The sequence below is a fragment of the Bombus fervidus genome, chromosome 13, assembly GCF_041682495.2.
Source record: "Bombus fervidus isolate BK054 chromosome 13, iyBomFerv1, whole genome shotgun sequence".
Lineage (NCBI taxonomy): Eukaryota > Metazoa > Arthropoda > Insecta > Hymenoptera > Apidae > Bombus > Bombus fervidus.
In genome coordinates, this window is record NC_091529.1 from 7,396,669 (window position 1) to 7,423,046 (window position 26,378).

Below are 26,378 nucleotides of genomic sequence, written 5' to 3' on the forward strand. Positions count from 1 at the left end.
TGTTCAAAGGATTCTTCAATTTTAAATAAATTTATTTTTCCCAACAACTATACCGTATCAACGTGGGAGTGAACGGTATAACAGTACTTACTAAAACAATGGTAACACAAGCAGTCCCGTTACAGATTGAAATTTACAAACAAGAAGTACCGAGCACTGCGAATAATTCATAAATTATAATATGATGGCGATTTACGCAAACTGTCGGCAACTAAATCGTGGGAAAGATTCGGGAGAATAAAGATCCACCCCTACCCCCAATAGAAGCTTCTTCAAAATTTGTAGATACATGTTATTCATAATAAATAAATTTTCTAAATAACTAAATTTTCGGCATATCGTTATTTAAGTAATCGAGGATTCTTTTAAAGAATTTTATAAACGTTCAGAGACTTTTTCATAGACTTTTCCTCTAGAAAACTTCCACATTGATTATGAAATAATTATTCTCAAGATTTAGATTTTTTAAATACAATTTTCGATAAAGTACTATCCACAGCTTCAGAGAATTCTTCGTATATTTTCCCTCGAAAAACTTTCAGATTTTTTTTAAAACTATTTTTCCAAGGATTTTCCGCAATGAAAGTATTCAACTACAATCGTAATTACGATCGAAGGACGAATACGCATAATTTCTTAAGACATGATTACCAGATATGATACGCGTCCTCGTTTAAAAAACACGAGAGAAGGGGTGAAAATGTAGAATTGAAAGATCTCAGATGCGTAACTGTGATTTTCACATTGAAGGTAATCATCGATTGGAATGTGCCATCGAGAAAATTACTCGTTTCATTCGAAGTACATAATTTTAGAATTAATTAAAACTTTGATCGAGCAATTTTCATAAATTTTACGATAATCGGAGAAAATTAATTTTAATTGAAGAAAAATAAAAAAGAAATATTATCTTTCTCCTTTTACGATATTTTGTTCCTAGAATTTTTAATCCTTCACAACTAGAGAGTGACTAAGATTAGCAAAAATCATCAAAGAGAAATTTTAGTGTCAAGAAAATTGATGAAATGAACAAACAATCAATGATAAAACAAGTGCACGTATACTGTTGGTCATAAGAGTATTATGACAATATTCTCGTTACATTTATTGAGAGGCTCTCAAAAATTTTATTTTATTTACTACTTTTAGTTATAAGACAGATACGAAGCAACTGAAATAACAGATCTGTAGGAAAATATCTAGAAGATAAAAGCAGAAGAGAAAACATTCGATTTGTACGAAACATCAAAGAAAGTGTTTGAAATAGTTACGTTCGGCAATGTACGCAATGCGTAGAGAGAAAAATGATCTTTGTTAAGTTTCCATGTAATTTCGCCGTGAGAACATCAATAGCCTGCATTACAGTTAGAAGGTAACGCGACAATTTTACAGTTACATATACGTGCACGCACAAGCGTACACGCTTTTAGGTAGAAACAAGGTCAGCGACGAAACGACACGGTCATTCGTGAAATTCCGTGCATCAGTTATCGATCGATATCTAATTACTCGTAAAATTTATTTTTCTAACGGGACTATATAATTGAGGCAATTTGCGAATCGAACGCTGCACCGTTACCATATTTCAGTAAACATTTTTTCGTAGCATAACAACTTTGTTATCTGCATCTTCGATCTTTTGACCAGCAAGAGTATTGGTACTTTAGAGGTTCAGGGATATTTGCAAGAAACGATGGTAATGTAAATATTTTCTGAGAAATTCCAAAAATGGTAAAAAATTCAGGAAAATTATTGTATTGAAATAGAAAATAAAAAAGAGATACTTCAAAAGGTTTTGGATACATTTAATAAGGATATGATGATGATTACTTCGAAAAACCTACATTATCAAGATTAAGTTGGAAAATGCAAATTATTACGAAATGGTAAGTGTAATAATTACTTTTTTAATTTTTTTTTTTTTTTTTAATCCAAATTATGATCGAATTATTTTTACAAATTCAAATGACCATTCGATTCTTTTAAAAATCTCAGTTATGCTAATTATTTATAAAAACGCAAGAATTTCGGCAAGTGAAAGATTTTTAACTTCTAAAGAAAGGCAAGACCAAACTATATTCAGGCACTTCAGTTCGCACGAGAGATTTTCTTCTACAAATGTGGCAGATGAAAGATTAAAAGAGGCCTCCAAAGCAAATTACACTTTCAATCGTCTAGGTCACCGAATCCGAAAGAAACACGAAGGTTAAAAGACGAGATACGATAGATTCCAGTATTACCTGCAATTGTCCACGCGTTTCTCAGCGTTGACAATCGCGCGTTCCTTTTCGTACGAAGCAGACTGTGTAATTGCATCACGCATGCTCGCGACTGGATCAAGAGGAAACAAGCGGAGAACAGCACAAAGGAAACTTTTAAAAGAGGTCTGTATTATAAACGGGGAACTTGTAAGTGGATAATGTATCCGGTTTTGAATAGGAATGAGAAAGAAACGACCGATGCATGACGCGAATTAAATTAATTAGATTAAAGTTGATAATGGGGATTTTGGTTTCGTTTTAAGAAAGAAACAACAAAGGTTCTTGTAGAACAATTTACTAAATAACAATGTTAGTCAATTGACAAATTATCAATTGCGGATTGTAAACATATCCTTTACAATTTCATAGCTTTGTGTCAAATATAATAATCGAATGAACAAAAAGTATGATGAATCGTTTGATAGCTTATCAAAAGGAAACATCAAATTTCAACCTGGTATGCTAAAAGGGAGGGTTGTTACAATGAAAATTCAGATTACTCATTTTTGTACTATTTTTCTTATTTAATGACATGTAAATATCTTAACAAAATTCTGGAATATGTTACAGGATATTTGTAGACCTTTTTGCCACGAATCCTAGACGCAAGAAATGAGAAACGCCAAAAAATGTAGATTTCGTGTTAGGATTTATATATCGGTGTAACTATTGTCCTCAATATTTTTTTTTTTTTTTTCAAAGCATCGATTGCAATATTAGTACAATAAATACAATCGACAACACCAATGAATGCAATAAATATTTCTGTGTTCGCTATATTAGGAAATATATGTCTGACATCAAATGGCATTAAGGACTAACGGTCAGACATTTTCTTCCAGGAATTCCAATTGTATTTCGCTCCACATTTGCAGAAGGATATAATTGAAGAGCGATTATCACTGAAACATAGTTTCAGCGTCCATTTGTCGCCTTCAGAAGGAGATAATAGAACCAATTATGAAACCAATGTGAAGATATGATTGAATGGTATAATTACCGAACAAATAGCAGTACTAGAGATAATTTTCGAAGATCAAAGGATATTTATAAACTTTGATATTTGTGCAAAAATTTACAATAACCAGAAATGCGAAAGCATCGAAGCTTCGAAAGAAATCAATGCAAATAATTGAAGAATCAATATGAAAATATAGCTAAACGATATGATTATAGAAGAAATAGCGATACTAGAGATAATTTGCAAATACCACAGGATATATTTATGAACTTGGATATTTGTATAAAAACGTTGCATAACCGGCGATTGAAAAAAGAAACGGGAGGCAGCGACAGCTGCGAAAGCGAGTCGATGAAAAATCAACGGCCACGATAACTTCCGCTTCGAAGCGGTATCCACCAGCTGTCGTTAATGAAACGATACCTACGTAGTCGTATAATGGTACAATGCATAAAATAACTGGACATTATTGTAAAATTGCCGGCATGTATTAATCAAAGCAACCGCAAACATGGAAAAGGAGGAACTTCACTTGTCTTCCGAGAATCTGAAAAGTAGGTGCAATCACTTTTTGCTGTCAATATCGATTCTTGCAGCTTTTAACAGCCTTTGTCCCCCCAAAGTTTTACGTTCCTTTCGAATAAATCGTAAAAAGGTGACCAACTTTTTCTTTTTCACCGAAACTGCATTAAAGATCTTTATGCAAGTCCGTATTTTTATAAACCTAATTAAGCAAATGCAATCAATTACAAGTAGAGATTTATTTCATCAATTAAATATTATAGCAAGTACTACACTTTGAATATTTTTCATATTTTCTTGTATTTCTGTATATTTCGGTACATTTTTGTATATTTTTGTATAGTGTTGAATAATTTTACATAATTTTGCATAATTTTGCATATTTTTTCATATTTTTGTATGTTTTTATATATTTTTGTATATTACGTGTATTTTACTCTTGTTTGGAATTTTACTTTTCCTGTAAATGCATATTATTTAATTATTATTTAATTATTAACATGCTCTCTTTTGTCTAATTATGTTTAGAATGAAAACGAAATAATTCTTTTTTATTACGAATAAGAAAGAAATAATTCTCAATTACTACGAAAATAGTTTTAATTACAATATCGTGTTTCGTTTTTAATAAACCTACTAATGTTGACAGCTTTTCAAATTATGATTGTTTCTGAATATATATAATTGGAAGCATAGGCAGGATCTGAAGTATAAATATACTAATTCAAGGGCTAGTGAATAATTGTTTACCTTAACATCTAGAATAAATAAATCATTGATAAAACAATATCAATTGTTGCCTGTGTCAAGGGATTATGTCTCAAAAATTGGAATTGAAAAAAGGGAGGGCTTAAGCTAAATTCGTGGAATAATTGTTGGTAGAAAGCAGAAGAATTTGCTGAGAGTGCGTTTATCGTTCGAACTATTACTTTCGCCGCGATAATGTCGCCAGAATGGAGAAAAAGGTGAGCAGATACGAGGATCGTAAACAAGAAATTAAAATATGCAAATGGATGGACAAGGAATATACCTATAAACGAGGGTACTTTACAGCGTTCTTGTACCGTTAAAATTACTATTTCCAAGTCTACCTTATTTCAAGATGAACTTTGATCCCGTCGTGTATGAGCGATCACATTAGTGATTATTACATAAGTATAAGCGTGGCTAATGCGATCCATCTAGGCACACACAGCTTGAATATCAAGTTCAGGATGAGAAGAAACGAAACATTCGTGTGAGAAAATATTTTTTTTTGGAAATATCACTGGATGCATTTTTCTCCTAGATTTTTGTCGTGGATTTTTCCGATAAATCTTTTTCATCGTTCGAAATATAAATTAAATCTTTAGATAAGCTCGAATGTATCATAGAATATATCGATTTTGCAACTTGCAGGTGTTTTTATAAATGTTATCTCAAAATATACATAGGCAATTTTAAAATTGAATAATCAAATTCCATATTACCAAAACTGTTCTTTGGTTATTGAACTTACACGTGTATTTTTATTCCCTCTTCACCGTTCAAAAATGATTTTTTTATTAAAATTTCATATTTCATATTTTCAGGAAACTTGCATCTTTTAAGTTGTACGACTATCAAAGTTGTTCGAAATAAGAAAGATGAACAAAAATGGTCATGTTTCGTCCATGTGCTGCATCTATTATTAACGAAATAAAAGTTAATATAATTGTTCTGTAAATATTAACGACAACGATCTTGTTGAAGTCTAAGAGTGACTAATTGGAAGAACCAAATTTCATCCTTTCCCTTAAAATTAAAAATTTTATTTAATAGCCGCATATGTAAACCCTTTTCTTACTGTTTTCTCATTATCACTACTAAACCTCGTCTACCCACAAAATTACCATTTACTATTACATATTCCCAAAATATTCTCCTTATCAATATAATCTATTCAACCCCACATTTAATTTTTTTAATTAGAAATTTCATTTAATCGTCACTTACGTAGAACCCAATCTCTTGCTCCCTATTTTTCTCAAAACCTCTTTCATTGTCACTACTAAAATTTCGCCTACTTGGTATTCGAAAAAATTACCATTTACACATTCCCAAGATATTCCCCTTATCAATTTAATCTACTCCATACTTAATTTTCTAGCATTCCTCCGTCAACAACGTTCCTGTCGAAGGCTAAAGAACGACTAACAACCATCCGTGTTGCTTTACGCTCGCCGATCGGTGAAGGAGCAGGACAAATAAGACCAACTAGTCTATGGTGGAACAGAGAGGGCAACTGCATCGTTGGAATAACAGTACTCTCACATTGGTGAACGCCGTCGAAGCACGGTACCGTTATCGGTTACCGCGTTACCACGCCGACGAGGACCGGCGACGGAAACCAGAGAATCCAGACTGCTCCTCAGCTTCTCCCGTAAGCCTCCTCCTCCACCTCCTCCTTTCTTTCTTCGTGTTCTCGTTGCTCCATGTGTTTCCTTGACCCCACGCGTCCTTTCCCGGACAGAATAAAGATGTTGGTCACTAGATATACGATGCCAGTGAAAAGTATTATTATCAAAAGTACTATTAATGGTATTATTATAAGTATAATGATACTATAATGGTATTATAAATATGTTGATATTTAGTATGGATCGAACGCTTCTCACTGTTTATAGTTTTTAATTGCTCTATTACAAACCTGTTATTTCTTTTGCGAAATATCTGTCTTTATAGGAAATTTATGCAACTTTGCAATTTCAAATTTTCTACAAGTGTATAAAAATATTCAGTGATATGTTAATAACTTTCGTATTAGATATTTTTCACGATGTTGTTGACAGTCACTTATTCTGGAATTTATTCGTCTGTATGCTCGTATAATAATTTTTATATTAAATATTTTTTACTGTGTTGCTGATAGTTGCCTATTCTGGAATTTAGTTTTATATATGCACGTATTAATAAATAGTGACTTGTATTGCAGATTTAAATATATTTTGTAAAATTGTGCCAACTTTTATTAAACTTTCTTCCGTTCGCTACTGTATATATTCAGAGTAAATCTCGTTATAGTTATTGGTAATCTGATCTCGGTTAAACATTTTGGTTTATGAGCTGTCTTTTTGAATTTATAGAGATGAATTCGGGACGATGTTAATGGATTACAAATATTCGTTTGCTTTCTATATGCTAATCTCAGGTCGACTGTTTGGACGTTGTTTTAACCGGATAAAATTCCGTGGTTTCTGATGACTGTCGTTTAGCTAACTGGAGGATTTTAGGGTTAGAATTTTTGGATTTTGTGAAAATTGTAACTGGGTATTAATTGAAATTTATTGAAATTAAATTTTGAAAATTTTGATTATTAAACAGTTTAATCGATAGACATTTTAATTAACGGATCATTATCTGAATAGAAAATATTCTTTTTAGAAAATATTCGCTGTATTCTTTAGAATAATTGTTTTTGGGCCACAAAAGTCGAAAGAGTTAAGAGTGTCTGTTATTTTCTCGAGGGAAATTGTTCGTTAGAAAATGTCTCGAAATTTCTTCGACAGTAATCACACGTGTTCCTGTTGTAAGAGACAATGGGGTTTGGTTTTCTTCCGTAATTCTATTTCGATGTAAATGTTTCAATTTAGTATTATAATGGTAATAAGAGACAGGAACGTTTTTCAGTTCCTCGATACTTTCGGCCTTCCCTGAATGATGGTTACCACATTAAATGCACCGTAATTAGCGTAATATACGTAACTAGTTTTCGACCTACTTTCCTACTGTTGAATTTCTTCGGCTTGCTAAAGCGCAGGAGTTTGAATAAACTATCATTACTAATAGTCTATTGTAGTTTTCCAGTACCTTTTGTTCCACAAAAGTACTCATCGAGTACGTGAAACCGTTTAATCGTGATCTTTGAAATTTCGAAATTAGTATTCCCGTGTGTTCTACTTTTCCTGTCTCTTTTTGAAGAATATTCCGTATGATAGTTACAGTGGAAAAGGGACTAAGAGAAACAGGAATGAAGCAAATTTTGTAAAAGATGTTGTTGGAAAAATTAATACCTAAATTTGTAGCAATCGCTTAAAGAAACACAAAATAATTGGTATTGGTATACGATCGAGAAAAGATTGGCATTTTTCTTATTAATATTTCCTACTATTAAAAATTAATATTTTCCTCGTTAATATCTTTCAAAAGGAAAATCAATACTTCACGTCATCGAATTCTGCCTCAAAATATTGAAGTGTATAATTCTCCTCAACAAGCGAAATAAACAAGAAGAGAAATTATCTCTCCACATCTTCCAAACTGTCAACTTCCCTAAAAGGTGCAAAATTTCTCCAAAAAATAATTCTCTAATATATTCCAAACTGTGTCTATTTTCTCAAAAGGGTCAATAGTGATAAATTTTCCTTAAGAATCGAACAAAAACTAACATTTCTTCAAAAACTAATTTTCTAAGATATTCTAAATCGTCTACGCTCCGAAAAAATGATAAAATACCAAATCTCCATTAAAAATTCAAAAGTTAATATTTCTCCAAATATTCCAAATCTTTGTGAAAAGCCCAAAACTGTTAGACTTTCGTTGAAAATCGGTCACAGCAACACTTCTCATCTCATACCCACGCCAGGAATATCAAACTCATGAGAAATAGATATCGATATTGGACCAATTAATCGCAATGATGCGTACGTGTCAGGCGAGGCACGACGCACAAGATTTCCGGTAAAAAGCCACGACCAGACATTCACCCTTCCCGTGGAGCAGCAGAAAGGCTCTCTCCGTCGATCTTCATCCTCCTGCTCCTCCTGTTCTTCCTCCTTCTCCTCGCTCCAGCGTGGAGGAGCCGACTCACTGGCTAGAGAACTCGAGTCTCTCCTGCGGAACATCCCCGGCAGTTTCACGTCGACGGTCATCCGGATCGACTCGTGGCCAAGGTCGATCGTCAACGGCAACGTTCTTTTCGTGTGAAAAACGTCGGTTTCTTAATATTTCCTGCTGAACGAAGTCGATTGTCTATTGAAAATCTGTGAAATTATAACAGCTGATTATCCATTGAAAATTTGTGAAATTACAAAAATTGATTGTTCATTGCGACAGTCGATGATCTATCGAAAATTTGTGGAATTACGCCAATTGGATTATCTATTTGAATATTTGTGAAATTGCAAGAATCGATTGCCCTCTGTTACAACGATCGATTATCTGCTGAAAATTTGTGAAATCTGAAATCGAACAAGTGTTTCTTACATTTCATTTCATATTGTGGTATCGATACAAAGAAGATGGAGGAGTCCGGAGAACCGTGGATCTATACGATCTAAGTGATCTATACGATAATATGGGATTCGTGGCGGTGGTGCGCTGGTGTTTTTCAAGAGACTTTAGAAAACTTTTGTTTAGGAGACCCTGTTTGAGGATTTTTGGGCTAAATTGAGATCGTGGAACATTGGAAAGTAAGTGGATGAATTTTGATATCTTGTTGCATATTCGAGATCACGTTCTACAGAAGCTTGGATGGACCTCTGACTGTGGAATACTATGGTGGGGTACTGTGTTCTCCATTTATTTTCGATTTAGTTATTTTTTAGATATCGTAGTTCTCTATTATTTACACTTTCTTGTATCCGGCACGAGACTGTTTAATCATTGGTTTGAACTTGTTTGAAGTAGATATTATGATATTAAAATTGTACTTTTCAATCATCTTAATACCCTACTGTTACTCATTTTCATTATCAGTTAGGCTGTTTAGAGTTCACATTTGCTGATAATTTTCTGACATGGAGAAACCAAGATTATTTAATAATAGGTTTGAACTTGTTTAAAGAGAATAGTCTGTCAGATTATGGATATTTTTCAACCATTTTGAACTATCTTTCTATCTCCCCTCTCATATATCATAGAATTAGAAATACAAATGAGGAATTAGAATCAGAAATACAAATATCATCTACCTCCTTGATATCTTCTTCCATCATCTAAGATTCGAACGGTGGCTTAAATTGTACTTTCTTCTACCTAGATTTTATTTATTTATCCGAAATTGGTATTTCTACCGCGAAGAGACGACTCCGATACGATTTTCCCTGGCACGCGAGCAGTTTCGTGCGTCCGGTTGCTTCCGTTCGTTTATTCGATTCCCATTAGACCGAACTCGGCTGGTAAACGAACCGTGAACTTGGTAATTGCAAGTTGAACGATCCACACACGCTTTAAATCCGGCCGCGCATGTTAGCTTCTCCACGCGATTCATCGACACGTGATGCTGTAATCTGTTTGTCGACCTTAATACCGTTGCCTTCGACGCATTGAACGAGGATCCTTCGTCATTCGTAGCGCTGACAGTCGCCTAAACGTCCAACAATTGGTTTATCTTGTAATTGGCTGTAAATTAATGGAAACTGGCAAAACAAGAAAATTAGTGGCTTAGAAAGATTAATAGCGGAGTAAAAGAACAAATGTTTTAATATTTCGATAGAGATCCTGAATAAGAATTTTTAAAATAATATAAATCTTCTCCCTCGGATCATTAAATTTTGAATATTTTAATTTTTGAATACTTCGAATATTAGATATTTTAAATTAAAATTGATATTGTTATTATGTTTCAAATGTTTGAATCTTTTAATATTCGGAACTTCAATCTTTTTAAATTTCGGCAAACTTACATTTGCATTCAGTAATTTTCAAATCCTATAGGATTGTAGTGGATATAGTTCAGTCTCTTCCTTCCAAAGATTTAAAATCAAAGTAGAAAAATTAACGAAGGAAATCTCGAAACGAAGATAGGAATATTTAATTGATGCTGCTAAAAATCAAAGAGACGTATAACTGTGAATCGAGTCCAGTTGTAAAATTTACCCTCGTTATTCATCTTGAGCAAAAATTAAACGCGTGCCTTAATTGTCCTTAATTGACCGTGCCTTAACTTAATGAAACATTCAACAAGATTCCATTTTGTAAACGCAGCTGAGACAAAGTAGTGGTCCATAAAGTTGAACGAAATTTTGTTTCTCGTGTTCACGAGGCGTTAACTTTACGACTACGTCTTGTCAATTAGATTCAATTTATTTTTAAATCAAGGAACAATACGTTTTAAAATAAATTATAAACATTAATAAACATAATAAATGGTGTTATCGTTCTAACCAATCCATCTTTCATCCTTAGAATTTTGTCAATCGACTTTCGTGGTTTTATAGCATGTACGTGATACCAAATATTCAAACGAAGAACATAAATAAAAAATCATCAGGATTTAAACGCAATTTTCATGACATTCATAAACGAAACACATATTTTCCAACACAGAAATATATTTATACAAAAATTATTTATTAGCACATACATAGGATAGAAACTAAATTATTAAAACAAATCTTGAAAGAAATCTGCCATTGGTATTTTTGTGTTATTAAATTAAAAGCATTAGATTTCATATCAGTCCATAATTCGAACGAACAAGTGTTCGAATTGAAAGTTCAATTGAAAATCCATGACCAGTATTCCAACCATGATCTTCTCGAAATCGATTCGTTCCCGTTGCCGTAATTAGCTGGTCGGATCGGTAATCGTCCAATTTTCGATAATCAGTTTCGTCACGACCTCGGCGTGCAACGGTGAACACGTGAACAGATGGGCTCCGTTTACGTGTACGTGTCAGCGACAGTTATTCCCCATAATACGCGAGCCGACAGACGCCTTTCTGAAAAGTCCCTCGATCCGGCTAACTGTAAAAGATTTCACGCTGCTTCGTTTCCCAGTAGAATACGATGTAAAATTAGAAATTCTAATTACCAACGGATTCGCTGTACCTTCGACTTATTTTCGACAAAACTTCATATGGTTCGCATTAGAAATTCTTTTATCGGTTATTCTTTATTCCTTTCTCTTCCATTAGGCCACTTATATAGGTTTTAAGTGGAATAATAAAGAGTGGCGTTAGTCACTAACCATTAACCATGACGATATCGCTAACGTTTTTGAGGATATCAAAATTTATATACAAAATATCGCAATGACATATTGGTTTTTACATAAATGAGAATTTAGTGGCGGATTAAACGAATTTTTTTACTGTACAGAGAACGATGGAATTTGGCAATAAATTGGGTATTTTTGCGAAAAAAAGAATTAAAATTTTGGGACTATGAGTTAGACGTGGAATGGCTAAGGACTGGAGTAAATCATTTTAATTCTACGAGAAAAAATGAAATTTGGACTTTGGAACTTGGATATTGGGTAGAAATTGGAATACACTTCTTGTTTCGAAAAGCGTGAAACTTGAGAAGGAAGAATTGAATATCGAGTAAGGAGGGATTGCAATAGATGTTCGATTGTATAGAAAATGGATGATATCTGCGGACGATGGATTGGAAATTTAATAGTTAAGTATTATATTATAGTATAGTTAATTATAGAAGAAGAAAAGAATTGAAATTTTGGAACTGTGCAACAGTCAACGTATTAAAAGAAACGCGACGAACCTCGCGCAGAAAATCGAGCGGCGGTATGCTGATGGCATGCACGCGATAATTCTACACGAGTGGGTATCGAGTGCCGCGTACCCGCGATTTCTACCGCGGTGAACAATGCGATCTTTCGCGAAATGCAATCCCTTCTTCCCACTTGGAGAACCATATTCTTCGTGTGATTGGCGAGCTTGTAAATGAGTGACGGCGCGGCGCCACGAGTGTGAAAATTTCGCTGGAATTCGCTGATGCAACAATAGCAAAAACGTTCCAGTTATTATGTTTTGCGAGCAGACACGAACTACAGGCAAACAGTGATTTATCTGACATAGTTATGGGACAGTAAATCTTTTCGATGATATACACAAAATGTTTGTCGGGAATTATAGGCTGAGAAATGTTCGTAGGAACGATATTATTAGGTTAATTAGACTGATGATGTTTATGCAATTTCATGTTTTATGAATGCAACTTACGATATGAAACTTTAATTAGCGCTTTGAATATTTCATAAATTTCTGCTCTTTGTTAATGTCCCCAAAATTTAAATCAACACTCGTATAATTTTATATAAATTATAATGAATATTCTTCATTGATGATGTTTATTATTTAAAATGTAAAATGTTAGCTGATTAAGTGCCTCAAGAACAAGTAACCTGATAAAACTTGTCCTAGCTATTTACGATCCAGAGATATTTGTTAAGATGAATAACCGATCATAAATGTCTCACAATCTCTGTTCCAACAAGCACGTTTCACGCTACATGTTTGAAAAGGATACAGCCGATGGCCTTGATTAAAAGTACCGCCCCAAAGGGTGAAATTACGAGTTGCCCGCCACTTTTACTCGAGCCCAGATTCGAAACGGTGTCTGTCGATCGTTCTTCATCCAGTCTCGTCTTGCAATTACAGTTTTAATTGCCATTATCCGACGTGATACGTATTCTCGAATAAATTTAACGCAGACTGCGGACCAGCAGCAAGGGTCCGTGGAAACGAGGTGAGATCCTGTCCAGATCTCACCTCTTTCGAATCTTTCGAACTTTGTTAACTGCGAGTATTTCTGAACAAATTTCTATCGAACATTGAGGCGTTCATTGTTTGTTCTTAGGTTCGATGCAGATGTTACGTGGTTGATTTTTCAATAGCGATACTGTGTAATTAAACGGGTCTATAAATACAGTCACAAAAGTCTACACAAATCCCTTAAATGTAAAATACAGTAAAATCTCTATGTATATGTTTTGAACGCATTAAGACACATATTGTTAAATATGTAATAATTTGCATGGATATCTTTGTGTTGTGTCTGTACTTCCACGAATTAACACAATTAAGTGAAAATGCATTGATCGATTGGAGAGATGGTGTTTCCATTAAATAAAACACGATTTTTACATTGAATTTGTATTTAACCTTTCCACATTTACATAATACTTAACATTTATATAATACTTAATATTAATTAGACTTCTAGAGAGCAGATTTCTGAAATAAGTAGACCAGTTTCTGCTTTATAGCACTCTATTATTTATTAACACTGTATAAATACACAGAGTGTATATAATATAAAAATATATATAAAATATCGAAAGTATGCCATTCGTCGTTACAATATTTAGCGAGTGAAACAAATCTCTCTACTTATTTTCAGATTCTATCTCTTTACTTGCATTTATAAAAATTTAAGTTGGCATAAATATCTGCAGTCTAATTATAAGAATTGCTGTTTGATATAAAATAATTACTACTTCATTGGTATAATTAATCGATAAAATTATGAAAAGAGATCGCACATACATATTTAGAAAACGATCGAGACTAGATATTCTTCATAAGGATGGTTGAATTGTTCCAGAACGAATGACGTCGCTCGATGAAAACACGACGAAGAGAAAAGCTCCAGGGAGCTTAAAAGAGATACAGACGTGGATCGTGCTCTAGTTTAGATCTAGAGCCGAATATGTCTTGCGTGGGAATGTCCTGTTACGAGGATGGCTTCCGGTTGGCTGGTCCCGCATCGGAATGCTCCCTCAGAAGCAAGGCCCGCATCGATGCCCTGTTCGAAGATTCGAGGTACGATTTTCACTTAGTAATTCAATTCAGACTCGTTAAAAAATTTTTAACACAACTCGATAAATTGTTTTAACTCGCTTTATAATTTTTAATACAACCCAGTAAAAAAGTACTGTACCAAACTCAAATAACAAACGACACACTTCTTCATTAATTTCGCAAGACAATACAATTTTATAAAAAGATTCCTAAAAGGCTACAGTGAAACTTATTGATTTAGGTCGATCTACGGATCGAACATTGGCGGTTGGTATGGCGCGGTATCAACCATGAACTCGAATCAGCTGGAGGACATGGGGGTGGACGAGCAAAGAAGGGTGAACAGCGCCGTGCAAGCGAGGATCGAGGCGATGTTCGCTTCCGTGGAAGCCGAAAGCGAAACACCCGGAGAATGCGCCGCCGCGATTTTACCGGTAAATATATCGATTACTTTCCTCCGTGGTTCTTCGTCGTTTTCGTGCCACCAGCCACTTTTCTCTACTCTCGTGAACCTGTAGAACGATATTATCGCTCATTGTTGGTACACTCATTAATCAAACTCATCGTTAGTATCACTGTTAGTAGTGTATTGATCTCGAAAATATGCATACAGTGGCGTTTATATTAGAATCTTTCTTCTGAAAGAATTTTTCTTACATTAAAGATACAATGCCGTAATTTTAACAGTAGCAATTGTGGTCTTTGTAATTAAATATTACAGTGTAAGTTTCAATGCACTCGACTTAATATTATTAAATACTCGACTTACATTCAAATATCATTAAAAGACGTTTCTTTCTGCTTTTACTGTTAAAGTTTCTTACGAGGGAATTTTTCTTTTATTAAAGATAGAAAATATCACAGTGTAAATGTTAATGCACTTGTCGTTTCAAATGTCGTTAGAAGACATTGCTTTCCTTTCATTGTCAAACTAGAGTTAGCCAGAAAATTCTACGTTCGAATTTCTTCTATCGTTTGTATATTCATTCGTCGAGATACGAGAACGAAGTCGATTCGATCGAAATCAGTTGTCGTAGAGTCGAATGCAGCGCAGATCCGCGCAACAAAGATTTCACTGCAATTAGACGGGATCACGAAGAAAAAGAGGATTTTCACTTATGTTAATTCGATCGTACGGCCGCGTCGCCGCGTCCCTGCCCCCGTGCACAGAAAAATCTCGGGGAACGGCCATTCGTTCCACTCTCGAGACGAGTTCGCAGCTGTTCGCGCCTTGGCCAAGGATTCACCTACTTCGCGGCCTGAAAATCGCCTCGAAACACGCACCGACCGTGTATTTCATATTTTGCTACGAAAACCTCGGACTTTTACGGACGTTGCACGAAAACGCCTCGCTGTCTTTCCATATTGCTTTTCTCGTTTAATTTCATTGCATATTTTAGAAGAAATATTAGCAGAGCATACGAATAGACTGGGGATTTTTATGCATTTACGAGGAATTTGAAAATCCAAAACTGCACGTAATATGCAAAAATATTTAAAATCATAAACTAATATTTTGCCTGAGTTGCTTTTTCTTAATTATATCTGCAAGAATATGAATTTGCATAAATACTCGTAGTCCAAATATGGGAAATATGAGAATATAAGAAAGAATGAAATATTCAAATGTCAAACGAGTTTGCTAAAATATAAAATGTTCTAATCATTTTATATAAACCTGACTTACTCGATAATTCGTTCGTGTACCAAAATCGACGAATTTATCTGATACATTTACGAATGGAAATAAAATTGAGATCGACGTATAATTGGTCTGGTGAACTGCTTGCTCGTTCGAAGACGAAGAGAAGCAAAAAAATGAAAAGGTAGAAGAAGGGTAACAAAAATAGAATTTTTGCAGTTTTGTGCTCAACTGGAATATGGTCTCGTGTTACTTCTAGTTAAGTATGAATTTAGGTGGATGATTATGAAGAATATTTTTCGAATATTTTTGTTTAATGTCGAATTAAATATCTTTGCTATCTGATGCTTCCATATAGGCGTGTATTAAATAATATTTAGTTGAATGAGAGTAGAACGAAACGTGCTGGCAGAGATTAAGAACGTCGTAACACTTAATATTGCGTACTACTAATTATGCGACACGGTCGAGCGCAGTTTTCATCGAGTAGGAGGCGAATATCGTTCTTGATGTCTAAGGAACGGTGGAAAATATGCCGATGAGGATTGTTCGTACTATGGAAACATTATTTCCGTTCGATTTCAAGTTCCATCGCATGATATCGTGCCATAATCTTTTTCAAAATTTGATTTCTCCGGGGAAAAGCCTAGTTGAAGTACATAGTTGCAGTATGAAACATAATTGGTGTAGAAATCGAACGATATATTATATTTTCTTCAATTCAACAGAATGATACAGGACTTTTTTTCTTTTTTTATTTTTCATAGTTCTTCCTCTCCGAGTTACCGCCAACTTCCAGTTATATTTCTTCAATTTGATTACGTTTGATTTTCAACCAGCAAGCTTAACATTTCTCGTACTTAACATTTGGACTTCAAATCTGCAATTTAAACTTGACCTTAGAATATACAGTGGAATCTCGGTTGTTCGAGTCCCGTTTAACCGAAGTGCTGTACTATCAGAGGTGCTCTGAACTTTACGGTAACTTCGTTTTTTTCGAAACTTTAGCGCGAAGAGTACGAAAGTATAAATAGTCAAGTGTTGTGAAAGTAGTTAACAAAACTTTCAATCGTTTAAATAATTAATTAAACCTAAATACGTGTTCAACATCGTACTATCAAAAGTTTTCTACGATTTTACGATTTTATAATTTATGAACTTTATAATTTAGGAAAGTTAATAGATTATACCGTATTATCCGAGTTTTCGACTACCCGAGATCGGACCGGTCCACATCACCTCGGGTAATCGAGATTCCACTCTACCTCTTCTATCCTTATTCTCTATACTTTTGCTAATTATATTCTCTCGACGCCTACATTTCGATAACGTACAAATCCAAAAAGAAAGATAAAATATGAAACTTTAAGAATATAAAATATAAAGATGCAAAAATATAATATAAAACACAAGATAAAATTTGTTTTTTCCAGTCATGTCAGTCCGGTGCTAAAAATGCAAAATCATATTCTCCCGAACGTAATTACATAATTAGAATTTGGATAAAAAATTGTTTTATTTGTTAAATATTGTAAAAGGTACCATACTTCGCATATTTCATATATTTTCATATATTTTCGCGCGTTATGTACATCCCGTGCATTTACGCATCTCCAAATTTTTCATAAATACTAAAAAGTCCGCAGTCTCTCGGTAAGTACCCTAAGTCATTCTTAAAGACAAATTGCATGACTTTCCTCTAGCGGCCGTGGTCCCAGCGATTTTTAATCATCACTTTCATTCCGTTCACGATTCGCGAAGCGTGACGGGGCTTGCTCCTGACTATTTGGAGCATTGAAAAATTCCCCTTCGTTGCCGCGGATCGGTATGCGGATTTTTCTTATTGCCCCGCTTTTATGGCCTCCCTCTTCCGCATCGTTTCGTTGCGCCATCCTCGATGATGCGTTCGTCGAGGTCAGCAACAACTTCAGATCATTGCCTCGACGTCCATAGAGATACAATCTTAAGACCTGTAGAATTTCATCCGCGCTTCGATTTTACGAACTTTTATACTTATCAGGTCTTAACCATCCAATATGTGCGGATGAAGAGCACGTTTTATGAAAGATAGCGGCTCTGAAGCTGCGATGGGACGATAAAGAAAATGGGTAAGTAGGTTTCTGTGAAATTTAAAAAAGGGACGTAAGAAGAACTCATACAGCGTCTCGTAAAAAACGTATTCGAACACTTGTGGAAATTTTCATGAATACACGTATATCGCTACGTGAAACATTCTGAAATTTCATTAACACAGATCTATGAAATTTTATACATAATATAATAATCGAGCAGAGCAAAGGAGAAAAATTTTTTAAATGTATAGTGGGGTGCAAAAGAGATACATAATTAATTCTACAACTAATTGTAGGACTGCATTGCTAACATTAAATTGATTATTTGATTTTTCATTTATTAAATTCTAAAATTTTCTAATATATATGCATATAGGGGTGACAAAATATCTAGTACAAATAATATATGATAATGATAGTAATATTAATTTCACAAAGATTATACATTCAAGATAGTTATTAGTGCTTTTTGGATAAATATATATTTATATTAAATTACATAAATTTTCAGAATGTTTTCAAACTTGACCAATACAATCATGAAAATCGCGTCTCATTAAAAAATTTTAAATGCTATTAATTTACTGCAAATAATTCGTAGAATTTATGTGCATATTCACTGGAAATTATGCACATACCCAGCCTTGGTACATCCAATATATTCTTTTACGTATTTTATAAACCGTAAAAATGTCAAGGTATCTCAATTACAATTCTTTTCGTCGCGTGACGTTCAAATATAATCCATTACCATATCGACTATTTGTCCATCATCCGCAAATATGTGTCCCAATATGCAAATCAGCCTCGTCATTGCATCAGAGGATGGCGAACAAAGACTCGTAGAATGATAAAAGAATATGTCACGTTGTTGTCTCTTCCAGAATAGAATTCATCATTTTATTGCTTCGATTATAACCGCGTAATTGCGTTTAGAAATAACTTCTTCATAAAGAGCCATTACAGTCTATATCTTCATGAAATAAATATCCATTCCTTAGAAGACACGAGAGACCGGAATTTTTATAAAAATGGCACTTTATCGCGTGTTTTGACGTTTTTCCAATGAAAACACGCTGCATCTCATAACCACAAAACCTCAGAGATACTTTCAATTTTTATATATTGCATCAAAAATATTTTACATGTTGAAACAAAGTTTAAAATTATATTAAGAAACAAGTTAGCCTTTCCTTTCCTAAAAAAAGGAGTAAATTACGTTCAGTGGAAAAAAGAAACTCGTTAGAACGTAAGAAAAAAGTATAGAACCATTTATCTTCGTTTCATAATTGCAGAACCAGCATGACATCCAAATTATACAAAAAGTGGAATTGGACAAGTTGACTCAACAATCGAACGCGCGACAAAAAGAAATTGTAATAGTAACTTTCAGTTTGTCTGCTCACTCCTAAATATTTCTAACCGGACTTATCCTATCTGTTATATCTCATACCAAGTACCTGTATAAAAATGGAGAAAATGGTTTCACGCTTATGACAGGCAATATACTTTTCGTTTCGTTCGTGGAAGATAAGAAGATAAGGTTTAGTAAGTATTCTAAGCGTGAAGATAACCGATACTTTACGTTTCGCTTTTAATGGAAACGTGTTTCGCGCTCATCGTGAAACGTTTTACACTGGTCGTAGTTAATGCTAATGGCCGATGAAAACTCCCGATAACGGCGCACCATCGATTAATCTACGTAATTTACACCGTACTTGCATCTTGGTGAACTTTCATTATCCTGTCGTTCATGGCGCCTCCTTGTGCTTCTAGTAGAGCTGTTATCTCTTTCTCATCTTGGTGATGTCGGTAAAAAGCGAGGCGCTTGCCACGAACTAGATGCTCTTCGATATTTTCTAATTTGGAGTACTATAACGATGTATCGAAGAATCACATTCTATTGTATTTCTTGTAATTTGGTGCACTATGAAAAAGGGGCTTAAGTGGCCATTAAATGACCATCAAGTTACCCTTCCAGGTGAAATATATGGGCGCAGCACCTGTGGGTGGTCGCGTGGCAAGCGTTCGAGGCCTCCAAGAACCCCTACGTCAACTTCTGGAAAGAATCCAATGTTCTGTGCGGGCGGAACTCGAAGTCTCCAGACGAGGGTTGACTTTCCGCACGTCTGACACCTGCGAGAAGAACAACCCCTTCCGCAGGATCGCCGTGTGGAGTGCACTGAGGCTTCGTAATAAACGCATGCCATCGGGAGAGCTGCATCACGCTTTCTTGCCGTTAGTCGGTGATCACGAACAGAGCCAGACAAGCGAGGAGAAGCACGCAGACTTGTACAGGTGAGCATGGCGATGGAAAGCGCCATCGGGTGAAATTAATGGCGTTGTGGCTACCTGTAATTAATTTTCAGTTCACGCTTAGATTGCAAAAATTATTTTGAAAAGGTTTATTCGGTTGATTTCAGGGAAACATTGGTTTGAGAAACTTTGTCAAGGATGTGGATATTTCAGATTAATCATTTTAGAGTTTTAGGTATCTCAGTATTATCATGTTTGTAGGTATTTTAGACGAGCATCTTGAATTTTTAAGTATTTCAGGAATTTTCAGATAATCATTTTAGGGTTTTAGGTGTTTCAGATAGCCAAATTTTATATCTTGTGGTATTTCGGATAATCGTCTAAAATTTTTATATATTTTAGATAATCAATCTGGCTTTCTGGATGTCTTAGGTAATTATTTTAGGCTTTTAAGTATTTTAGGTAATCACTTTAAGTTTTCAGATATTCTAGGTAATTGTCTGAATACACTGAAGTAATGATTTATTACGATGATAGATATAAATATAAAAGACGATTGCTTTCTAATTACTTTACATTATTCTACGTTTTCGAAGCGTATTTTTCAGTCGTTGGAATAGTTGATATTTTTTAATTAGCGTTATACTTCATTTAAACAAAAGTCCAAGTAGAACTACAGAACTAGGTTTACAACGACTTATGAAATTACAATTAAATTTAAAACACACGTGTTTCAGAACAATGCGTGGCCTGAAAACGACATCAGACCACTATTCACCGATATTTGCAGTAGTAATGCGACGACCAGGGGCGACCAGGTTACTAGAATGCCACGCGTTCGCGTGTGAGACGGAAGAGGATGCAGTGGCTGCTGCAGCGACCCTCTACAGGTCTCTACTCGCTGATTTGGACGCGAATCGACGTCGGCCAAGGCACACGAACGGCGTTGGTTGCATGAGCATAGCCTCGGTAGCCTCCAGTGTCAGAGAACCGAGTCCAAGTAGCAGGCTCAGTACCAGAATGAACATATTACAATCGGAAGCTATCAGATCGACTCCTCAACATCCTGTGAGACCTCCAAGAACGAAGAAGACCTCCGTATCCAGCTCGGTAACGGAAGAGGAAACTGAAAAATCATCTGGTTTACAAAAAACTCCCAGAAGAAAGAAGAAAAATTCTGACATCAAAGCAGAAGACGTTTTGGAGGCTCGAGGAAGAAGAAAAGAGGCTGGTCCGAAAGAAAAGACCAATCCAGTGGTCCAGAACTTCAGTTCTATTCAGACGAACTTTGACTCGAAAGTTTCCAAGAAAGAGGAACGCGAAAATTCGAAGAATAAAACGTTCGGGATTAAACAAGAATTAAACGCTCCTGAAAAGATCGAAGTAGAAAACTCGAATAATTCTGCGAACAAGATTTACGACATAGGGGCCAATGGATTATATGAGACAGTCTCTAACAGATACGAGAAGCTCCCAATAATTGGAAAAGCGGGGAAAGTCGAGAGTCCGGCGCAAGAAACTCCGATTAAAGAAGCAGATGACGTGAAGGAAAGAATGTATGAAAAATCTCACGGTTCCTATGACCTGAATAATCCTGTGTCCTCGAGAGACGCGTCTAAGGATCAAGAAACACACTCTGCGAGGTCAGACGTTATAATCTACGACAGGATCGAAAGATCAGGCTGCAAGAGCGAAGAAAATGCATTGTACGAACGAGCTTTGAAGAGAAACAGCAAAGAGAGGCTCTATGAGGAACACTTTAAAGATGTTGATAAAATATACAGTCTTGCCCAGGAAGAAATTTACAGTGGCAGAGGTAGCAAACTGGGGCCAGGGAAGATAAAGAGTTCGCAAGAAGATATATTCTTTGGTAGATCCTGTAATAACGAGATTTATCAGTTGAGCCAGGAGAGTCGTGGAGATTCTGTGTCAGTGGAACGAAGAAGATCCAGGGACCAAGAGAAGATCACACCTGGAAAACGAGTGAGCAGAGTGGTTACCATGGATAAACCTTTGAAGAAGCAACTGAGCGATTCCACGTCGAATTTGAATTTGATAGAGTATAATCAGCCAAGAGTCAGGAAGAGAAGCAGAGCTGGAAGTGAACCACCTGTCAGCAGATCAGAGGATGCTACGAAGGCTCTTGAGGAAACTAGATTGAAGAGATCTCAGAGTGATATAGACGTGGATAGAGGAGATTTGATGACCAGAGTCGAGTTGCCCAGGAGAGGAAGCTTTTTGAATCCTGGAAGCGCTAGGAGGCCTAATAGTATCAAAGGTGGCACTCCCTTGGGATTCACCGAACTTTTTGATGAGTTTAGGAATCAGGAGGGTCTGACTAGTGTCGACGACATCTTGGCTGCTATTATCGGTAAGTATTAATCGAAAAAGCTTCAAGATTGAAGATTTACTATTGTTTGAATAATTTTAAGAGACTTTGAAGATGCGGATTTATAGCTGACCATATTGGTTTTTTATGAATTGCAACTTTTTTTTTTATAAATTGTAGGACAATAATGTAGAAACGATGACGAGGAATAAACGTATATTATTATACTAATATTATTATAGCACTTCCTCTTACTTTTATGTTAATAATATTATATGTATTCTTTTCTTTTATTATCAGATTAATTGAAAGCCAACCTTTTATTTGCAATCTTTTTCAGTCAACTTATATCGTGGAATTCTTTTTTTTTATACGTATAAGTTTCGTTTTTTAATTAACTTTTACACACTGTGTACTATATCACTGTGCCTAGGTTATATGAAATGCTCTTCTATTTCATATCAAATGCTTCTTCTATTATCATATTCTATTACTACGTTATTTGATTCCTTTAGACCCTGAAGGGATGTCATTCAACGACTTGAAGCCGCTGTACAAAGAGTTCTTGTTAAAATTGGCCGCCACACTGACACAGGATGAGCTATATCAGAGATCAGCGAGCATAATGAGGAGGCGTCGAAGGCCGCAACGAAGACGATCCAGTCGTCGAACCTGCTTACTTGGCAGGGCTATCAAAAGGTCTGTGTCGAGGTTGAAGGGTGGACCGACGGAATTCACTTCCGTGATCTTCCCTGCGAGAAGACTGAACGATAGTTTCGGTAGTAGCTCTTCTTGCGACGCCAGGAACAATCATAGGAATCGTGTATTGGCTAATAAATTGGGCAAGAGAAGATCTTCGTGGAGGACGAGTAAAAATGGCGCCTGCCATACTACTTCTGAAGATAGCGACACTTGTGAGTATTGTAATATATTTCAGCATCGTCTCAATATTTCTAATTTCTTGATATCCGAGATTAAGATGATACAAAACTGATGTATCCGAAGGTGTAAAACTTTCTGAAACAACGTATACGTTTATATACCGTAGAACAGTTACATAGTAGTACTTTTACACGATGTATCTTTTAAGATTCAGCATTTTTCACACAATTCCGATAATCTGCCAAAGAAATGCTTTGAAAAAAATATTAAAAGTTTCAAGACGACCTTCACTTTTTATGGGATTAAAAATTTATTGGAAACTTTTAATATCCAAATGTACAGCGGACTGCAAGTTGACTAACTTTTGTTCCAAACGTTTCTTTGGCAGATGATCGGAAATGTACATATATTTCGTTTATAGAGCAGAACATTTTTGTAGTCGTTTGAAGATACTAAAAACTGATACGAAACTTAATGTACTTAAACCTAATTAATTAGTAGGTAAATTAATGCAATGGTGTTCAAATATGTTTCTCTTTTTTTTTTTTTTTTTTTTTTTGTAGCCACTGTAAAATAAGTTTTACTAAAACCCGATGATATTGCTGTTCAGGCAGAAGACTAAACAGAGGCGCAGGAGCGGCAGCGAACAGGAGCAGCAGCGGTTACGTGAGTTGCAGCGAGTGTAGCTACGATTCAGAGTCGTGCACCTGCGTGTCAGCGGACAAATGCTACTGCTCGTTGTCGAGGAGGATCCCGACGCAGCCTCACGTTCCTCCAAACACGGTGGTATGTGCTTGTGACACTGACAGCTGCTCTGAAAGCAATAAGTGTTACTGTGCTCGGCAGCCGATCCGGCCGACGATACTGGAGCAGCTAAGGCAGAGAGGCATCGTGCCCTCTGAAGGCACCCTCAGCCGAGCCGGAAGCCCGGACAAAGCTCGAGCGGCCAAGACCAGCAGATGTCGAACGCCCTCCCAAGGTTTGGATGTACTCAAGGTAATTCGAAACGTAAAAATCCTAATTCCTATACAGGGTGAGTTATAAACGTTCGTATTTCAGGAGATGAATCTATACACACTGCAATAAGTAAAGAACATCTGATGAAAACACGTACCGTGTACTTTAGTTTTTGAGTTGTATACGATCATAGAACATTTTAGGACAATTCTAAAATTCCATATATTCTTCAGTAATTCTATATCGAAGCTATCTTTTCATTCGATTGTTTGATCAAATATGCGTTTTTCTTGTCCTCTGGAACGTTTAAACAGTTTCAATAACATTAACGATGCAGAGTAATGTTAATCAAGTTAAATTAACGATCGAACTGTGGGAAAGTTACCTCATCTCCGATTTTGGATATGTTGTAAAAATCGATATTTTCAACAACTTTTTCATACGGTGGTTTCGCTTAGTTTCCGAGATATTTGCAAAAATCTGTCGGTAGCGCTACAGTGAATTCTGCCTATAGTTGTGAGTCTGTGTATCAGCATTGTTTGGTAAATTAACGTAGGTAGTAGTAACGTTTCCTAAATTGTTGATTGCTGATTGTTTTATCAACCCATTTTCTAATCTCTTGTATTTCTTGATCTTTTATAGAGAATTGTTAAGATGAGAGGAATGAACGGTTCATCAATCTATACCAACTATTAGAAAAAATGTTTGTTTGATTATAAAAGAAGAAATTTTAGTTGATTATAGTACGATGAACGAGGCTTCTTATTGTTTTTATTCGTTTCCAGAAGCAGTCATCGTCAAGCTACGGTAGTTCGAACAACTTCGCCCTAGATTACGACCTGTTCAATCCAGGACGAAAGTCTCAACAGTCTTCAGACAGCGAGAAGGTGCTAGTCGTTAGTGCTAGAGACACGCAGGGCCGTTTAGTGTACGTCGGTGGCGCTGACAGAGACAAGAAATGTCTTTCCCATTGTTCCAGTCGATCTGGAGCGCATCACGAAGCCCTTTCGATCAAGAAAAGCGCGGAAATCGCGGCCATCTTCGGCGCTGAATCGAGTAGAATCAGCAGGCGAACCAGTAACGCTTCCAGCGTCAAGAGTTCCATTAGTCTGGAGGCTGGTTTAGGATATTTACCATGAAGATCCTTTTTTCCTTGATAAAATTACACCCTCTGCTTGATCTGATCGAAAAATTAGAAGGATTAGAAAATATACTTATATCACAGGATGATTGTAAATTAAATTAATGCGTCAAATTATACAGTAATGACATTTACACGACATTAAGTAAAAAATAAGGACCCGAAAAGTTTAAAAGATTTAAATTTGTCCTAGTAATTTTCTAAATTCTTTTTTCATAATTTTTCCCATTTTTGTAGAGATAATATCTTCCATTATGTCAAAGCATAATTTACTTTTAATTTTAATTTTTAACGTTTATATACGCATTCTTTTTAAAATTAAATAAAGTATAAATCATTAATCAATCGTCATGTTACAACTTGATATCAAAAAATATAGAAAAGTCTATTTTTGAGGAAGAATTTTCGATCAGATTTAGTAGATATTATACATAAATATACATACATATATATATATATATAAAGCTATTTTTTTATTTTTTATTAAAAAAAAGACACCATTCAGCAAAGAGGTGTAAATACTGAAATAAATACTTCAAAGAGAACGTCGAAGAAAAAAAATACGTAAAAGACATCGAACTATTTTTTATGAGGGCATAAACGCTCCAGCGATAATAGTTTCTATTTTTACTTTTAGAATATTATTTGTCTTTTACTAAAGAAATACCTTGAACTCGCGTTTTCGATATTCAATTACTATTTAGTTGACTCAAGCTAATTGGCATGAAAAATCACGGGGATGTAATGTCTATACGTATATATTGATATTATAGCGCGTGTATATTAATTAATAACGGTACTGTCGTTTACATGGTTCGCAGAAATGTACCAGTTCTTTCCATAACGGTACC

General features: G+C 35.2%; 1 protein-coding gene across 8 annotated transcripts; it reads left to right on the top strand.

Moving 5' to 3' along the window:
• The first annotated feature begins 1,885 nt into the window (after positions 1-1,885).
• On the top strand, positions 1,886-25,768 carry LOC139993669 (uncharacterized). Of its 8 annotated transcripts, none has more exons than XM_072015597.1 (11): positions 1,886-2,384; positions 3,104-3,776; positions 5,873-6,060; positions 14,052-14,269; positions 14,490-14,682; positions 19,944-20,260; positions 20,956-22,589; positions 23,063-23,461; positions 24,040-24,425; positions 25,029-25,089; positions 25,172-25,311. In XM_072015597.1, exons 4-10 carry the CDS (start codon positions 14,157-14,159, stop codon positions 25,080-25,082), a joined length of 3,096 nt encoding a protein of 1,031 aa, XP_071871698.1. In that variant the 5' UTR covers positions 1,886-2,384; positions 3,104-3,776; positions 5,873-6,060; positions 14,052-14,156; the 3' UTR covers positions 25,083-25,089; positions 25,172-25,311. The 8 variants fall into 8 exon arrangements, with proteins under 8 accessions (XP_071871698.1, XP_071871699.1, XP_071871696.1 ...); XM_072015598.1 differs by having other exon boundaries at positions 25,175-25,294; XM_072015596.1 differs by lacking the exon at positions 25,029-25,089 and having other exon boundaries at positions 1,888-2,384; positions 24,040-24,215; positions 24,276-24,425; positions 25,172-25,768.
• The last annotated feature ends 610 nt before the right edge of the window (positions 25,769-26,378 follow it).

Bases quoted from the DNA above. Each gene is read 5' to 3' on its own strand.
- LOC139993669 (XM_072015592.1), top strand. From the start codon at position 14,157: ATGTCTTGCGTGGGAATGTCCTGTTACGAGGATGGCTTCCGGTTGGCT. The intron at 20,261-20,955 runs GTGAGCATGGCG...CACGTGTTTCAG, and splicing joins AAGCACGCAGACTTGTACAG to AACAATGCGTGGCCTGAAAA. The intron at 23,462-24,039 runs GTGAGTATTGTA...ATTGCTGTTCAG, and splicing joins TTCTGAAGATAGCGACACTT to GCAGAAGACTAAACAGAGGC.